The 14,341-nt window shown below is 37.8% G+C and overlaps 2 protein-coding genes across 4 annotated transcripts in view; one reads left to right on the top strand and one right to left on the bottom strand.

Moving 5' to 3' along the window:
* Nucleotides 1–4,464, top strand: part of ppp1r9ba (protein phosphatase 1, regulatory subunit 9Ba) — a 44,716-nt gene extending 40,252 nt beyond the window's left edge. The window contains exons 11-12 of one of the 3 annotated variants that reach the window (XR_009649875.1): nucleotides 877–943; nucleotides 1,139–4,464. Coding sequence is in view for 2 of the 3 variants with exons in the window: in XM_060891954.1 (XP_060747937.1) it covers nucleotides 1,285–1,338 (54 nt within the window). In the remaining variant the exon portion in view is untranslated. Of the gene's footprint in view, nucleotides 1–876 lie in introns of all 3 variants that reach the window. The other 2 variants (XM_060891955.1, XM_060891954.1) reach the window with 2 other exon arrangements.
* A 750-nt stretch (nucleotides 4,465–5,214) lies between these two features.
* The window catches only part of rapgefl1 (Rap guanine nucleotide exchange factor (GEF)-like 1), a 38,716-nt gene continuing 29,589 nt past the window's right edge, over nucleotides 5,215–14,341 (bottom strand). The window contains exons 12-15 of the mRNA XM_060892138.1: nucleotides 13,803–13,890; nucleotides 11,968–12,032; nucleotides 11,819–11,873; nucleotides 5,215–7,283 (exon numbers count right to left, since the gene is read on the bottom strand). Coding sequence (XP_060748121.1) covers nucleotides 7,159–7,283; nucleotides 11,819–11,873; nucleotides 11,968–12,032; nucleotides 13,803–13,890 — 333 coding nt within the window. The 3' untranslated portion in view covers nucleotides 5,215–7,158. The remainder of the gene's footprint in view (nucleotides 7,284–11,818; nucleotides 11,874–11,967; nucleotides 12,033–13,802; nucleotides 13,891–14,341) is intronic.

Consider the following 14,341-nt stretch of genomic DNA (forward strand, 5'->3'; position numbering starts at 1 on the left):
CTGCTGATAACACTGATGCTAAACAACAGGAAACAACCTTTACTCAATGTGATTATTTTTTTACATGTGCTTTTTTAAACTGGTCTGTCATCAGAAAAAACAAACAACCCCAAGGTGCGTTCCAAATCACGTACTTGTACGCACTATTCTATGCCATTTTGTTGTGTGGTGCAAGTAGTGTGTTTGCACTGAAACCTCCAACAAAATAGTACACGTCAAGTACAAGGGTAGTGCACTAAATGTGTGGAATGTTGCACACTTCATGCACTCAACTGTCACAGCTTTGCTTATGTAGCAGAAAAGGGGCAGGGCTACCAGATACTGCCACTGGATGAGAAACAAATTTTCAAGATGGCTGACAACACTCCAGTTGACAAGACATGCTACAGATGTCTTTTAAATGAGGCCAAGTTGTGATTTATTTATCAACATTTTAGAAAGGATCTATTCTGCTAAAGCTAGCGGTAATTGACTGGGAAACAGCTTATACTTCCATTTAGTAAAAAAACTCTAGCGTACTGTCTGACACTTTTATACACTTATAAAGATCACACACTAGACAGTAGAGTAATTAATGCATAGTGTAAGAACATAATGTGTAGTTATTTGGGACGCAGCTACAGAAAGCATCCTCTGTTACAAAAAAATAAAATAAAAAGATGCAATGCAGCAGAATGGTTTTTAATGGTTGAACTCGTTGCCTGTCAGTTACGCAGTCTGTATTAACTAGCGACTCTTTTTCATTATTTTTTCATGCTCTTATTGATTTGCCGCTTACTATTTCTCGTAGGTCATGTAAGGTCTGGTAGATGACCTTTAGTTAGGTGTGCATGGGGCAGTGTGATTCTCACCCCACTGGGCATTTTCATCTTCTAGGTTCAGTAATAACACTGTGGCACTAAGCGTAGCTGCGAGAGTGCTGCCTTACCGCTACAACAGCTACAAAGGTGAGCAGATGGGCTTATATACATACGTCCAACAATTTTTTAATTATTGGTCACTCAAAAGAGATAATTAATATTTCTCCGGAATTTCAAATGTACTGTATGTTAAAAATTCAGTGACTATTCAGTGGTCAGTAAGGACAAACCACTGCCAGGTGTGTTCTTATATTAATATCTGCTCACTTATGTGTTGTAGCTGTTATACACTTCTATGTTGTGAGGTGAAGTCCAGCTAAAAAGACTGAAACAGCTAAGATATAACCTTCTGAAATCTCAGCTGCTTTATTGTGAGCTTTACACATTTATAAAAGGCTGTTTTTTGGTGTTGGTTCTTCTTTAGATCACTGACTTAGAAACGAAGGTGGGTGCATTGAAGAGCTCTGAGCCCTCCTAAATCTGCACAGGAACTAGAGAGAAACGAGGGAGCGAGCAGGAGAAAAGTCTTTCAGCCCTGGACGTCCCTCCTTCCTGCATGATTTCCCCTGTGGCATGCAACAATGGACAAGCAAAAGAGTTCAAGAAACATTAAAGGGATGTTACTGGGGGGAAAGGGGCGTGACAGAGAACTCACAAAGTCCTGCCAGACGTGTGGCACAGGCCTGCTCACCTCTACTCTTCATGACAACCCATGTAACGTAGGACGTTTTTTTGCTTTCAAACAGTATTTGATTGTTTTGGGGTTTTTTTTTTTTTTGGTTTTTTTAACGACCCAATAAAAACATTACACATGCTTAGTTTTGGCAACTCAGCACACTTGAGTGACACACGCCACCTGGACCTGGTGCCAAGTGAACTGAAGAAAGGAAAAATCCATGCGAGAGACTTTTGAGTTTCACTTTTTTTTCCATCACCTGTGTGCAGAATGAGATGCTGTGGGTTTGTACAGCAGTGTCAGAACATTTGATGGTGTTTGTATATAATCTTCGATGTATTTAAAAATACCTAAGCAATGAGCTGTAAGGGAACCTGGAACAGACAGGGTGGAGGATGCAGTTTGTGGGAGGGGGTAAAACCAGGGTGCAGATAACAGGTAACAGTAAAATTGAAGGTAAACAGATTTTCCTAGTTCTAGACTGGCGCAGGTGAAGACGTGTACTCATTTCATGCATTTGTTTTTCCAAGCAAAATGGCAAACAGGGTGTGAGACTTGTGTAAGTCGACCTTTCAATGTACCTTCCAAGACTTACATTTCACACTTTGCTTTCCCCTGGACAGTATTACTGGAAGTGTGTTGTGTGATTCAGGCATCTGGGTCGCTGTCTCCTGCATTTCTCAACGCATCAGTCACTATCAGTGTATGAATGACAAAGAGAAGCCTTTGTGTGCTTAATTCTGTCTTTTTATTTTTTAGCTCTGCTCACCAGATATTTCTTGCACAGCCTCAGATGACAGTGCAGTAAATGGCAGCATGTGCTGAATTAATGTGTTAAAATCCAGCATTGATGCTTCATCATCACTTCTTTAGGTTGTTTGTTAATCCAGGCGGAAGATTAGATTTTTTTGATTGTTCAAAAATCCCTAACAAATATCCCAAAGTTTTCTGTAGTCATTTGTCTTAAAGCACATTATTGGGTGACTACAGTGTATTATTCTGTAAAAGGAAATGCATGTAGTTATGAGAGTCAGGAACTGAAAGCCAGATCTGCTGATGGATCCTGAGATTTTTCGGGGTTAAATATTATTTGATTGAAAGTAACCGTCTTATTATTGTAATGGAAACCATACATTTGCAGATTTTTAGCTTTTGCTGATGTCTTATTGGTGTGCAGCTTTTTTTTTTGCTACTTGACCTCAAGCGAATTTTATTATTGTATTCAATCAAATGTTATAAATTGGGGAAACTGGAATTTAGATGAAATACAGCTTTTAGGTAGACACTGGCCTTTAATCTGATTTTGGACCAGCCTCCTCAGACGAGATCACAACTCAGCCGTAGCATTAAAGGATCATTCTGGTATTTTTGAACAAATATTTGTTTTAACAGTAAGGGCATTCTGACCAGGTGGCAAACTCCAGACGTTTTCATGCTTTTTTTTTTTTTTTTTCCTTTTTAAAATTGAAGACATGTCTGGAGAAACATCAACCTGCAATTACTTTGAGCTGTATGCATTTAGTTCAAAACTCCCGGTGTAATCCTTTAAGGACTGGTGTGGAGTCTGCTGGAGATTTTCTCTCTGTTTGCAATAAGAAAGAGGCTCAGCTGTTGCTATATGTTTATTCTCAGTTTCAGTTAAAGGTATTGAAACTTAATTCTGGAAAGACAGTATTAGTTTGAGCAGATTGAAAATGCATCATGCTGTAGTTTCCATGGCTTTCTCATGTATGTAATTTAATTCAATCCATTGCTTCCACTTGCTATGTTTTGTGATGATAAAAAAAAAAAAAAGGTCTCTTACGATGCAGTATTGAAAGCGACGTCTTGGGTTTTATTCAACCTTTTAACAGATATTTTAGCGATACAACAATTATTACTCTGCAACAATATATAATGGGCTTTGTTATTGTCAGTAGAGTATAAATAGAGTTTTTTTTTATGTGTGGAAATAGAATCTCTCATCCTTCACTTGGATCCAATTTGAAGTTTGTGCAAATATGCAAGAAGAATTGTAATAGCACTGCGATAGTCCAGGGTCTGTACGTATCAAGCGTTCCGCTCAGCCAGGTAGAAATGTATTCATCTTTACGACAAGCGGAACTCACCGTTAAGTAAAGCAGCGCTTTTTCTCGTGTGAGGTTTGATACATAAATACAATCCCTGAACTACCTCAGGTCCTTCCCATTTGTTTTTCTAGATTTATTTTTATTTCTTTCCATTTGTTGTTTTTTCCCCTCTCTGCTCTTTTAATATTTTTGCACATAAACATCATTCATTAACTGGAAAAAAGTGTAAATGCATTGTAACGAGTGCTACATGCTACAGTGGGTTTTATTTGATGACAGTCAGCATGATGGAAGCTTGTCTCTGCTTCAGCTGTGCATCTGGGCCATTACAACCTCTGTATGATCCACTCAGGTTGTATACACGCACACACACATACACAATCACACACACATACACACACACACGGACAGACACGCACACAGGACTCCTTTCTTGCGATCACGTTCTAGGAGGACAAGTATTTTACTGGCACGAGGATTCGCTCCGTTCTCGACCGTGTGACTGAATCAGCAGATAAGAATCGTGTCCCTGTTCATTTCCGGTCAACTTTTGCCTTTTGATAAATGTGATTACTGCAACAGGACCTGATCGTGTACCAGAATTCCTGATGGATGAGCCAGGAAAGATCGCAGCGCTATGCGGACGAATCACAGCGGGACAAGCTACATGCTGAGTGATTATCAGAGCACTGAAACACTAGAGAAACAGTCACAACTTACATTCCATTTGACTTGCTTTCTGTGGACATTGTAGCCTTCTATAAGGTTCACTTACTTCTGTGTACAGAGAGGAACTCATTCCTCATGCTGGTGTAAGGGTGTTACTCATTTTAACGTGAACTAAAACTTGACTCCATTCTTTCACTATTGAGTTTTTTTTGTGCTTTGATTTGCAACCATTTAAATGAGAAAAAACAAAGCGTTCCATTTGAAAGGAGCATCATGTTCATCTTGCATAATTTACTGTCATTAACAATAAATGCAAAAAAAAATAATAATAATGAGAGATGAGGACTTTTTTAAGTGTGTATGAAGCATAAAAATCTTGCTGGAGTTTTATATAATTCATTGCAATTTTTTCCATATATATATATATATATATATATATATATATATATATATATATATATATATATATATATATATAAAATCATTTTACATTTAAATTTAGCTATATATATATATATATATATATATATATATATATATATATATATATATATATATATATATAAAATCATTTTACATTTAAATTTAGCTCTAATGAGCAAGCCAGAGGTGATGCAGGGAGGGACTATATCCTAAGACGATGATGAGGAAGAAACCTTAAGACTAGAAAGACTCGAAAAAGGAAGCCATTCTCATCTGGGTAACAGTGGAGAGTGTGATTATGAATCATTTCCCATCTATAACTTTGTACAATTGTGTTTTAAAAAGTCTATCATGTTGAAGTTGTAACATGTTCACTGATGGAGGCTTGAGTGCAAAACCGAGTCAGTTCTGAGTGCAGTCCATTGTCATCTTCAAGGTGGCACCATCAGTTAATAAAATAAATACAGTACAACACCTAAAAGCTATTTCTAAAACACACACACTTTGACTCATGAGCTCATCAGAAGAGGCTTTATTTGAGATTTATTTCAATTTTTTTATTTTATTTTTTTTTGGAGACGGAGGCGGAGCAGCGCCTCCTCCTGACCCGCCTTCCTCTCGCCTCGTTGAACACGTCTGAGTTTCAGAGGAGGGCACTGTAAACACGGACTTCTGTACAAAAACCAAAAAACAACACCCAGAGATTGTAGGTTACCCGCTTTAAAAAACAAACAAATAAAAAAAAAAACAATCAAATCCAACTAAAGCGAACACATGCTGTACAATTCCAGTAAATTGCAAAAGAGACAAAACCAACAAAATAATACAACCAAAGATAATCAATAAAACTATAATATATAGTATAATACACATCCTGTACTATAGCTAGGAACCAAATATAAACTGCGATGCAACGAAACCAAGAAGAAGATATGCTGTACAGTTCTTCCATCGTGAATATTAGACTCTTGATCTGTTTTAAAATGTACACGTACGTTTTTATCCCCCTCAGATATACAAAACAAATATTCTCATTGAACATCCATCTTATTTCTCATACATAAAATAGAGTCTTCATATTTATTTAGCTATTTACATGAATTTATGTACATGGAGGCTTTTCAGACAGGCCTCTGCAAAAGATTCTCAGCAGGAAGAAAATCCTGAGAGTCGCATCCGAGACGAGAAAAAGCAGCCAGCAGCGGTTAGATGTGTTCCCTGCGGCCCGTCTGAGAGCAGGTTTGCTTTATAGCTTATGATGGCTCCGTTTAAGGTTTGGCAAGAGAAGATGAACTGTGTTTGAGATTAATGATCAGATTAATGGCCATGGCATTGAATACACACACAGGATGTGAAGTCCAAAAGAAGATTAAGGTAAGAGCTTAATTCATTAGCAGTTCATCAAGCTAGTTAATCAGTTTCTGCCTTTGCTAGTAATTAAGAGAACTGAGTGTGATTTAAAACTGTACTAGAATCAAAGAGATACATAAATAGAAATATATTGAAATCTTGCACCTAATAGGAAGAGTAAAATCTGCACTTTGATTGTGTGTAATTTCTGTGACAAACACTCAAGATGGCTGAAGGCCTCAGTGTACTTCATACGGAGAAGGTGTTCAGACATCGTCCCCGAACAAACCGTGCTAACTGTGGAGTGACTGGATGTTGTGCAAAGTGCTGACTGTGTCGCACACACATGGTCACTTAATGAGCATGCTTTGTGACACAGCCTGCAACTGAGGCGTTCATACACAACAAGCAATAAGAAACCACAGACATTTATTGTGAGATTGATTATATATTACTCTGCTTTAATACACTGAGGCCTTCACTGATCATGCTGATGAAGGAGCTGGTCTAAAGCGTGTGTGTGTGTGTGTTTGTGTTTAAAACACAGCTGAGGGCTGCAGGGTTACAGTAAGTGCCAAGTGCCTTTGTTGGCTTGCGTAGGAGGGAAAAGAGGACAAAGCAGAGACATATTAAAGTCCATGAGGTCAGATTGTCTCATGTTTTGGGATAGGGGGTTTGTGTGTGAGGTAAAAGAGGTGAAGTCAAGTCCATAAACATCCAGAGGAAATGTAGTGTGATCCCGTCTCATTCGCTTCAGCTCCACTAATGGCAGTGCAAACTGGACAAATCTCACAAGGAAATAGTGAAAATAAAAGAAAAAACAATTAAATATACAGAAAAGAAAATATGAGTAAACCGGTGGAACTGATCAAAGGTGTAGACTGAGTGCAGAAAAAAAAACACTGAAATGTTGCAGATGTAATGTGTAAATAAGCGTTCTGTATAACATTTAACTCTGTCCCAAAGTCCAGACTCGACAAGCAGGAGCTCCTGCTGTAAATCCTGACAGATCTCACTACTCTTCCAGCAGTCCAGCTGTGATGGAGAAGCAGAAAGGTTTGTTATGAGGAGGGAGGAGTCTGAATGGCAGCATGGGAGATGATTAGCCCTGTTACATATCTTTGGGCTCGAGTTTGCAGGACATTTCGAACAGCAGGTTCTGATTATCAATGACCTGCAACTGACGCACGTACGCCTTGGTCTGAAGGTGTGAAGGAGACGGCTCGGCATCCATCACTGCAAGGGAGACAGAGAGAACAGATGCAGTCATTATGACAAATCTGACACATTCCTTTTAAATAATGCGTTCTAATTGTAATTACTTACAACATTTAGTACTCAAGTACATCTGAGTATTAATGAGCCAAAATCTTTAGACAGAAAAATCTGCAAAACTGTTTTGTTTAATTAATCATTAATAATTATATCATTAATGTTTATGTTTCATGCACACTGTTGTTTTATATCACTGATCACTTTACATGATATATAAACAATCCATTTATAAGGCCTGACATGGCACTAAATAAACAGCAAGTAGCTGTAATAAAGACTGTGTGTCAGTTTTGAGGTTGATGTCACATTATAATGCTTACACTTTATAACACCGTTACACAATGTAGGCACTGACAGTGACAACCACAGTATGTATATATGTTCTAAAGCATAGACAGTGTTTAAGAAAGCATAGAGGTGTTTAAGAAAACCTATGACCAATGGCTTGACACTATTTTCTCTAACTTTAACCTAACTTAAGTCTGACATCACCATTACATCACTCTGACTTACTAACAGTGCAATGAGCTACAATGTCAGTTGTCATGAGTCTGGTAATACCAAATACCTGCAGGAACTGTGTGATACATTATCATGTCAACATGAACTAGAATCTCAAAAGAAAAAGTGGAATCCATTCCACAAAGAATTGTTTTGAGAGCAAACAGAGGCCCTACCCAGTGTTAATATAGTGAGTGTATGTGAAATAAGAGAAGATAAGAAATGCCATGCTTTTAATCAAAGCTTTTTCTCCTGCATTGCAGTGTATTTGAGATCTTAAAGATTCCAAGGTTATTTTTGTGGCTTGTGTTCTGACAACTCTAAAAGACAGAATCATACGTACATGTACACATGGTGATTTCTCTGATGCCTCAGGAGAAGAGGACATGGTGCAAGATAATTCAATTGTGCCAAAATACTTAATCCCACCACAAGATGGCCACATTGATATAAAATCTCTTAACCCCTTACACTAACACTCGCAGATCCATTTGACTGCAGGAGTTCAGTATCCGTTGCTAAGACACACTTTGATAAAAAAAAGAGAGAGAGGGAATGTGTTGTGCCTGAGAGAAAAGAAGTGCTATGAATAGCCAAACATTGTCCCCTCTCATCTCTAAAATACTCCTGCAATTCCCCTGTCTATTCACAGCCTGTCAGACTTTTAGTGTCACTTGACCAAATCCAAGCCAAACGGTTATTCCAAAAGACTACGGCTTGTTAAGACTAATAAGCACGAAAGCTCCTTCAAGCCACTCCACAAACAGCCTAAGCTCTTCCCTTCGTTTTTTCTGGACAGCATGTGCACATTACACATGATTACAGCACTATTAACGCCTACATCTGCCACACATTTGAAAGTTTAAACCCATCGAGAGTGACACGGAACTCAGATGTTGCGTGAAATGTCAATGGCCATGATGGAAGGCTTTAAACTACAGTAACTGATGCCTTTTGACATCCGTGCATCAATAATGTCATCAGACGGTGCTGAAAATGTCATAGCAGTTACACTAGTATGCACAGTACCGATCTCACAGAATGACTGGAAATGCACTGCACCGCCCTGCCAGTCTGAGGATTGTCCCCGATCCTGATTAAAGAAGTCACGCTTTCATAATTAGTTGGCGTATTCGTATGATTGTGGTTAATGTTGCCCAATCAAAATACAAGTGAGAATTTCCATTCATTATACTGTTCTTTTTTTTTTATACCCCATCCAGTTGCTTAGTCCAGGGTTTCTCATTACTGTCATAACTGGCTGCAACTCCCCAAAAATGTAATCTCCACCATCTGGATTCCCCCTAATCATACTAACATAAATCACTGTTCCTCTCTAAAAAACACTCTGTGTGAAAACACTTGCAAGTCCATAATTTTATCATAAACAACAAATATCAAACAGGGAACTGCTGATACTGAAGACTAGCTATTGTTGGTTAGCGGTGCCTTTTGTTCCTTTTGGATACAAATTTAAAAGATTTTTGTACATATTAAATGTTTTCATCTTTACAATTTTGCTTTATTGAAATACAGAGGAACAGTGGATCCGGAACTGGTTTCAGTAACACTAGGAACAATTTATTTATTTATTTATTTATTTATTTAACATCTCATACATTTTTCCTTCAGATTTCTGTGAAGAATTTAAACAGTAGCACTTCTACTGCTGACACACCAGAGTCCCTTTACTGACTCAATATCTATCCATTTATGAGTAACAGCAGATATATGGAGCTCAGGAAATAACCTTCCATAAGCAGAACTTACATGACACATGATGCCATGTAAGGTTACATGCAAAGTTAAACTTAGAAATATAAACATAATATAAACTTAGAAAATATAAAATTATAAACATAAAACCTTTAAGAACTATCAAGAGACTAGCCTGAAACGTATTAGGAGAATAAACAAACAGGCTTGCTTACTACACCAGACTGGAAGCAACTGTCTTAATTCAGCAGCAATCCCCTTAACGCAAACCAATAAGTAATCCACTCAAGGGGATGAACTGGGAAAAGCACTCCAATGATTAAGTCAAAGGAACACACTTCAGTCAGAGGGATAAGCTTTCAGCTTCTCAGATATAGAAATATAAAACCTAGAACATATTCTCATTTGGAGTGTTTCATTAATAAAGTACTAAATGTGGGATGTTTCACATTAAATTAAGTTAAGTGTTGTTCCTGCTGCTTCCTGGTCGGGTCGCCAAAGAAGATCATCTGGTCTGCATATTTTGATTTGGCACACGTTTTACACAGGATGCCCTTCCTGACACCACCCTCCCATTTTATCCGGACTTGGGACCAATACAGAGAGTTACCTCTTCAGTGACTGGATTAGCTCCTTGAATGGGAATCAAACCAGTAATTTGTGAGCCTTCATCAAATGCTGCTTACTAACACAGTGGACCTATCTTCTTTTCTTGACTCTCACTGGTGTTTTTCATTAAAGTGAGCAAGTGCAATAACTGCAGCCCTCAAATATGATTTGTGAACATTTTTTATTGTATGTCTCTGATTAACTAGCTGTGTGACCTATAACACTGCACTGAGTCTGAACTCTGAATGAACTCGATCAACCAGGACGTCAGCTATCTGGATTTGGAAGGTGATTTGGAGAAATGACTTACATTAAATTTGTTCAAAACACTTGAGATTTAAGGTTAAAAGATTTGATCTATAAATAGAGAACTGTGAGGCTTCCACCCACCCGATTTTTATTAAAATGCTGTATTTACTCCCATTATCACCATTTTTTAAATATCTGGTCAAAGGCATTTTATATAAGTAAAAAAAAATTGTGGTTAATATTATATAATAATTATATAACATTGATAATGCAATAAATTAGCTGAAAATTCAGAAATATTGTGGGTATCATATTTATAACATATATATAATTGTATAATTGTAAAATGTGAGTAAACATACAAATATGTATATATATCAGTGATTTGTTGCTCCAGAAAGAATAATCTATTACAATGAGTGTATTGATATAAATATAAAGATGTGACAGGTCTTGATGGGGCACAAATCAGCGTATTGTTATTACCAAAAAAAACATCAGGGCATTTTGACCCATTAGAATCCAGACTTGAACAGCTCTGTATAAAGACCTGTGATAAATAGTGCAAGTTTTCAATTAAATAAATAAATTTTAAATTGTGATTCTCAGAATATTTGCATTAAAATATAGAAGCACGCCATTTATATTTTTACTGCCTTTTCGGATATCTGTTTATTTGTTTCCTTCGTGAACACTTAGACAAAACTATGACAAGCTTCATTGAACAAAATGAAAGACTGGGTGTGAAGGTATAAAGTGTGATTACAGTATATCGGGCTGAATTACACTGTGCTTTAGCAGCACGCAAAGAGTTTGCCTGAGGTGATGTAACGGTTGCCATGGTGCATTGGCTATTGTTTGTCTCATTGGTTTGATTTTAAATGAAAATACGTGAGCGGGAAATGAAGGTGTTGGGAGGCACACAGCTGCTGCACACACAAACTGATGCTTTCAGGCTTATCAGGGAGGGGCTACTAAAACCCTACAGTAGTATCACACAATAAACCGTAAATTGTTTTCAGATCAGAACACGAACACACACACACACACACACACACACACACACACACACACACACACACACACACACACACACACACACCAGACCTTGCAATAACACATGCACTAAAAGTAATTGATTCTATTATGGCAGGTGTGTGTGTGTTTTCAAGTGCTGCTTGCTGTTCTGCTGGCCCTCAGGGCTGAGCTGTTCTAAACAGATGGGATGTGGCAGGGTGGAGCAGAGCTCCCCCAAAATTAATCCACTCAGACAGGTGTGTGTCCGTGCACGTGTTGTAGGTGGAGCTGTGTTCTGCTTTTTTTAGTAATCCTTTTTTACATAGTGGTTTCTGTGAGTGTGTGTGTGTGTGTGTGTGAGTGAGAGAGAGAGAGAGAGAGACACAGATACAGCGTTATCCTACCTAGCTGTGTACTCCTGTACCGCCTGATGCTCCTCACCATTTCTGCAACTTTGTGCTGAGAGAAAAAGCAGAGAAAAACATGAAACCTTGAAATGTCACTACAGATCTGATGCCAATACAACAGTGTGTGCACATGCATTGTCACTTACCATCTTCTCAAAATTAACCAATTCCCCATGGAAGGTCTTACAGCTCTCATGAAGGAACGTCAGATCTACACAGAAAAGGGAAGAAAGACAAAAAGACAGTTAATGCATGATAACACAAAGACAAATCACCGCTTGCTTAGACAAGCCCCTGCTCTCCTGCAGAGCATAAGCTTGGGACACACACATATCAAATGAAACAGAGACAGAGTAAAAGTGTGAAGCCTGTAAAGACGCTCAACATGCTATGATCAGCTCTGTCCAAAGCATCACTATACAGAGGTGGAAAAAGCGAAGCCCAGATGAACAGGCTGAGGCAAGCCAATGCATACCACCAGGAGGAAATATCTGAATACAGGTGATTCATTACAGAGTAATATAGAGGCAGACAGAGGGGTTGTTTAGGTCATCCTCAGATAACCTCATCACCCTGCATGACTTCATGAGTCTGGAGCTGGTGAACAGGCATTAAAAATGCAGCACTGAGGCAAAACAAAACCTCAGCGAGTTCCCAAAGGTCTAAAATCTGGAACAACTACTAATAATTTATCAGCCAAAGAAACTAAATGATGAACAGTACAGTAAGACTCTGCAGTTCAGTTTGGTTTTTATCCTCGCCGTTTTCTGACACAACTTGTGTGTCAAAATTCATTCTTATTTTTAATCATATGTGTAAATAGAAGATGATTTCTCCATAAAGTTGATGCTTTAAATTCTACCTTCGCTATGTCATCATCATTCAAAAATGAATGGTAAACCTATAACAGATTGTGAACAAAGATGCTCATAAGTTACTAAATTAGAATCACCTCATAGCATTGGTTCTGTATACAGTACTGTACCGTGTTACACCCCTAAGGAAGAAAGTCGGTGAAAATTCAAAATCAAGACAGTGAAAATGTAAATGTAAAAGATTCATTATCCAAAAGAATCAAAAAATGAGATCATGTGCATTCTTGAAAGGATAATTGTCAAATAATTGAAATGTAAAATTCCACAAACTTTTTATGGGCCAAAGCACAAATACGTGCTTTCCCAAAAAATAGCAATTCAATAGCAGTTATGTAAAAAATCTCAGGTTTCAAGTGTGGGGGGAAAAAAAAACAAAAACAAAACAGGTGCAATATTTAATTATGTACCGTCATAAAATGCAGACTTTAAAGGTTACTTGGAAGTTAAAATAACATTGTGAAAAAATGTGTAGTGGCCAGACATCAAAACAATAATATTTAGATAATAACAGATGCAAGAATGTGTTTTGTCTACAGTGCCTCTGTCAGTGCTGAGCTCATCAGAGTCTGATGGTAAAGTAGAACTGACAGCGTTCTGAAGGAGAGTCAGAAGGAGCTGAAGGGGAAGTGAAACAAATAAGAGAGAGAGCAGCAGTCGGACTGGACAGGGAAGAGGAATAAGCAGGATGGGTTTTGCTAAATGCATGAGGCATGAATGGCATAAATAATAATTATTCTGTTATCCAGAATAATTATTAGTAAAATAATAATTTTACTTTAGTAAAAGTGGACATTGTAAGAAGAATAAGGTGTGTAAGCAGTCAGTGTTAGGCCCAGCAGGGATTGTGCTCTGAGAGTGGCTAGCACAGAGCATAGAGCTGTAAGGTGTTAATTAGCCTAGCTGGGTGATTGTGTTGCCTTTTAATCAGTCAGTGGCACGACCGCCTCAGCAGGACAATGCGTTATAAAAGCACATCTGGACAACAGCTGCTTCTGGGATATATGTATAGATAATGTGTTTGTGCGTTGTGTTTGCACACCGTGTACAACAGTGTTTATGAGGTGTGTCCAGATGTCACTTATGTGAATGTGTTTTCAGAGTCTCACCTTTAAGCAGAAGTGGGGTGAAGGGGATGAGTGGAGCCCTCAGACTGGCTAACAGGTCCCTGTATGACTTGTGGTTCCTGGAGGGATCCTGAATATCCACACACACACACACACACACACACACTATTCAAATATTTATAATACTGAATTATTTGAAATGATGTGTTCCATTTTCAGTTGAAGAGTATCAACCAATTAATTAAGATACTTGCTGCTTGATTTAAAGAAGAATAAAATGCATGTCATATTTTGTTTTCACATGTGTGTGACTGTCAAAAACCTGTCTGAATGTCTACAACATTGCTGCAGTGACTGTCATGCCAGTAGGTGTCATGTTCTGGTGTCTACATACTGTTGGACATGCAGTGGTGTGAAAAAGTGTTTGCCCCATCCTGATTTTTTTATTTTTTACATGTTTTATCACACTTTAATGTTTCAAAACATCAAACAAATTTAAAATTTAAATATTAGTCAAAGATAACAAGTAAACACAACATGCAGTTTTTAAATTAAGGTTTTTATTATTAAGAGAAAACAAA

The sequence above is a fragment of the Tachysurus vachellii genome, chromosome 18, assembly GCF_030014155.1.
Source record: "Tachysurus vachellii isolate PV-2020 chromosome 18, HZAU_Pvac_v1, whole genome shotgun sequence".
Classification (NCBI taxonomy): Eukaryota; Metazoa; Chordata; class Actinopteri; order Siluriformes; family Bagridae; genus Tachysurus; species Tachysurus vachellii.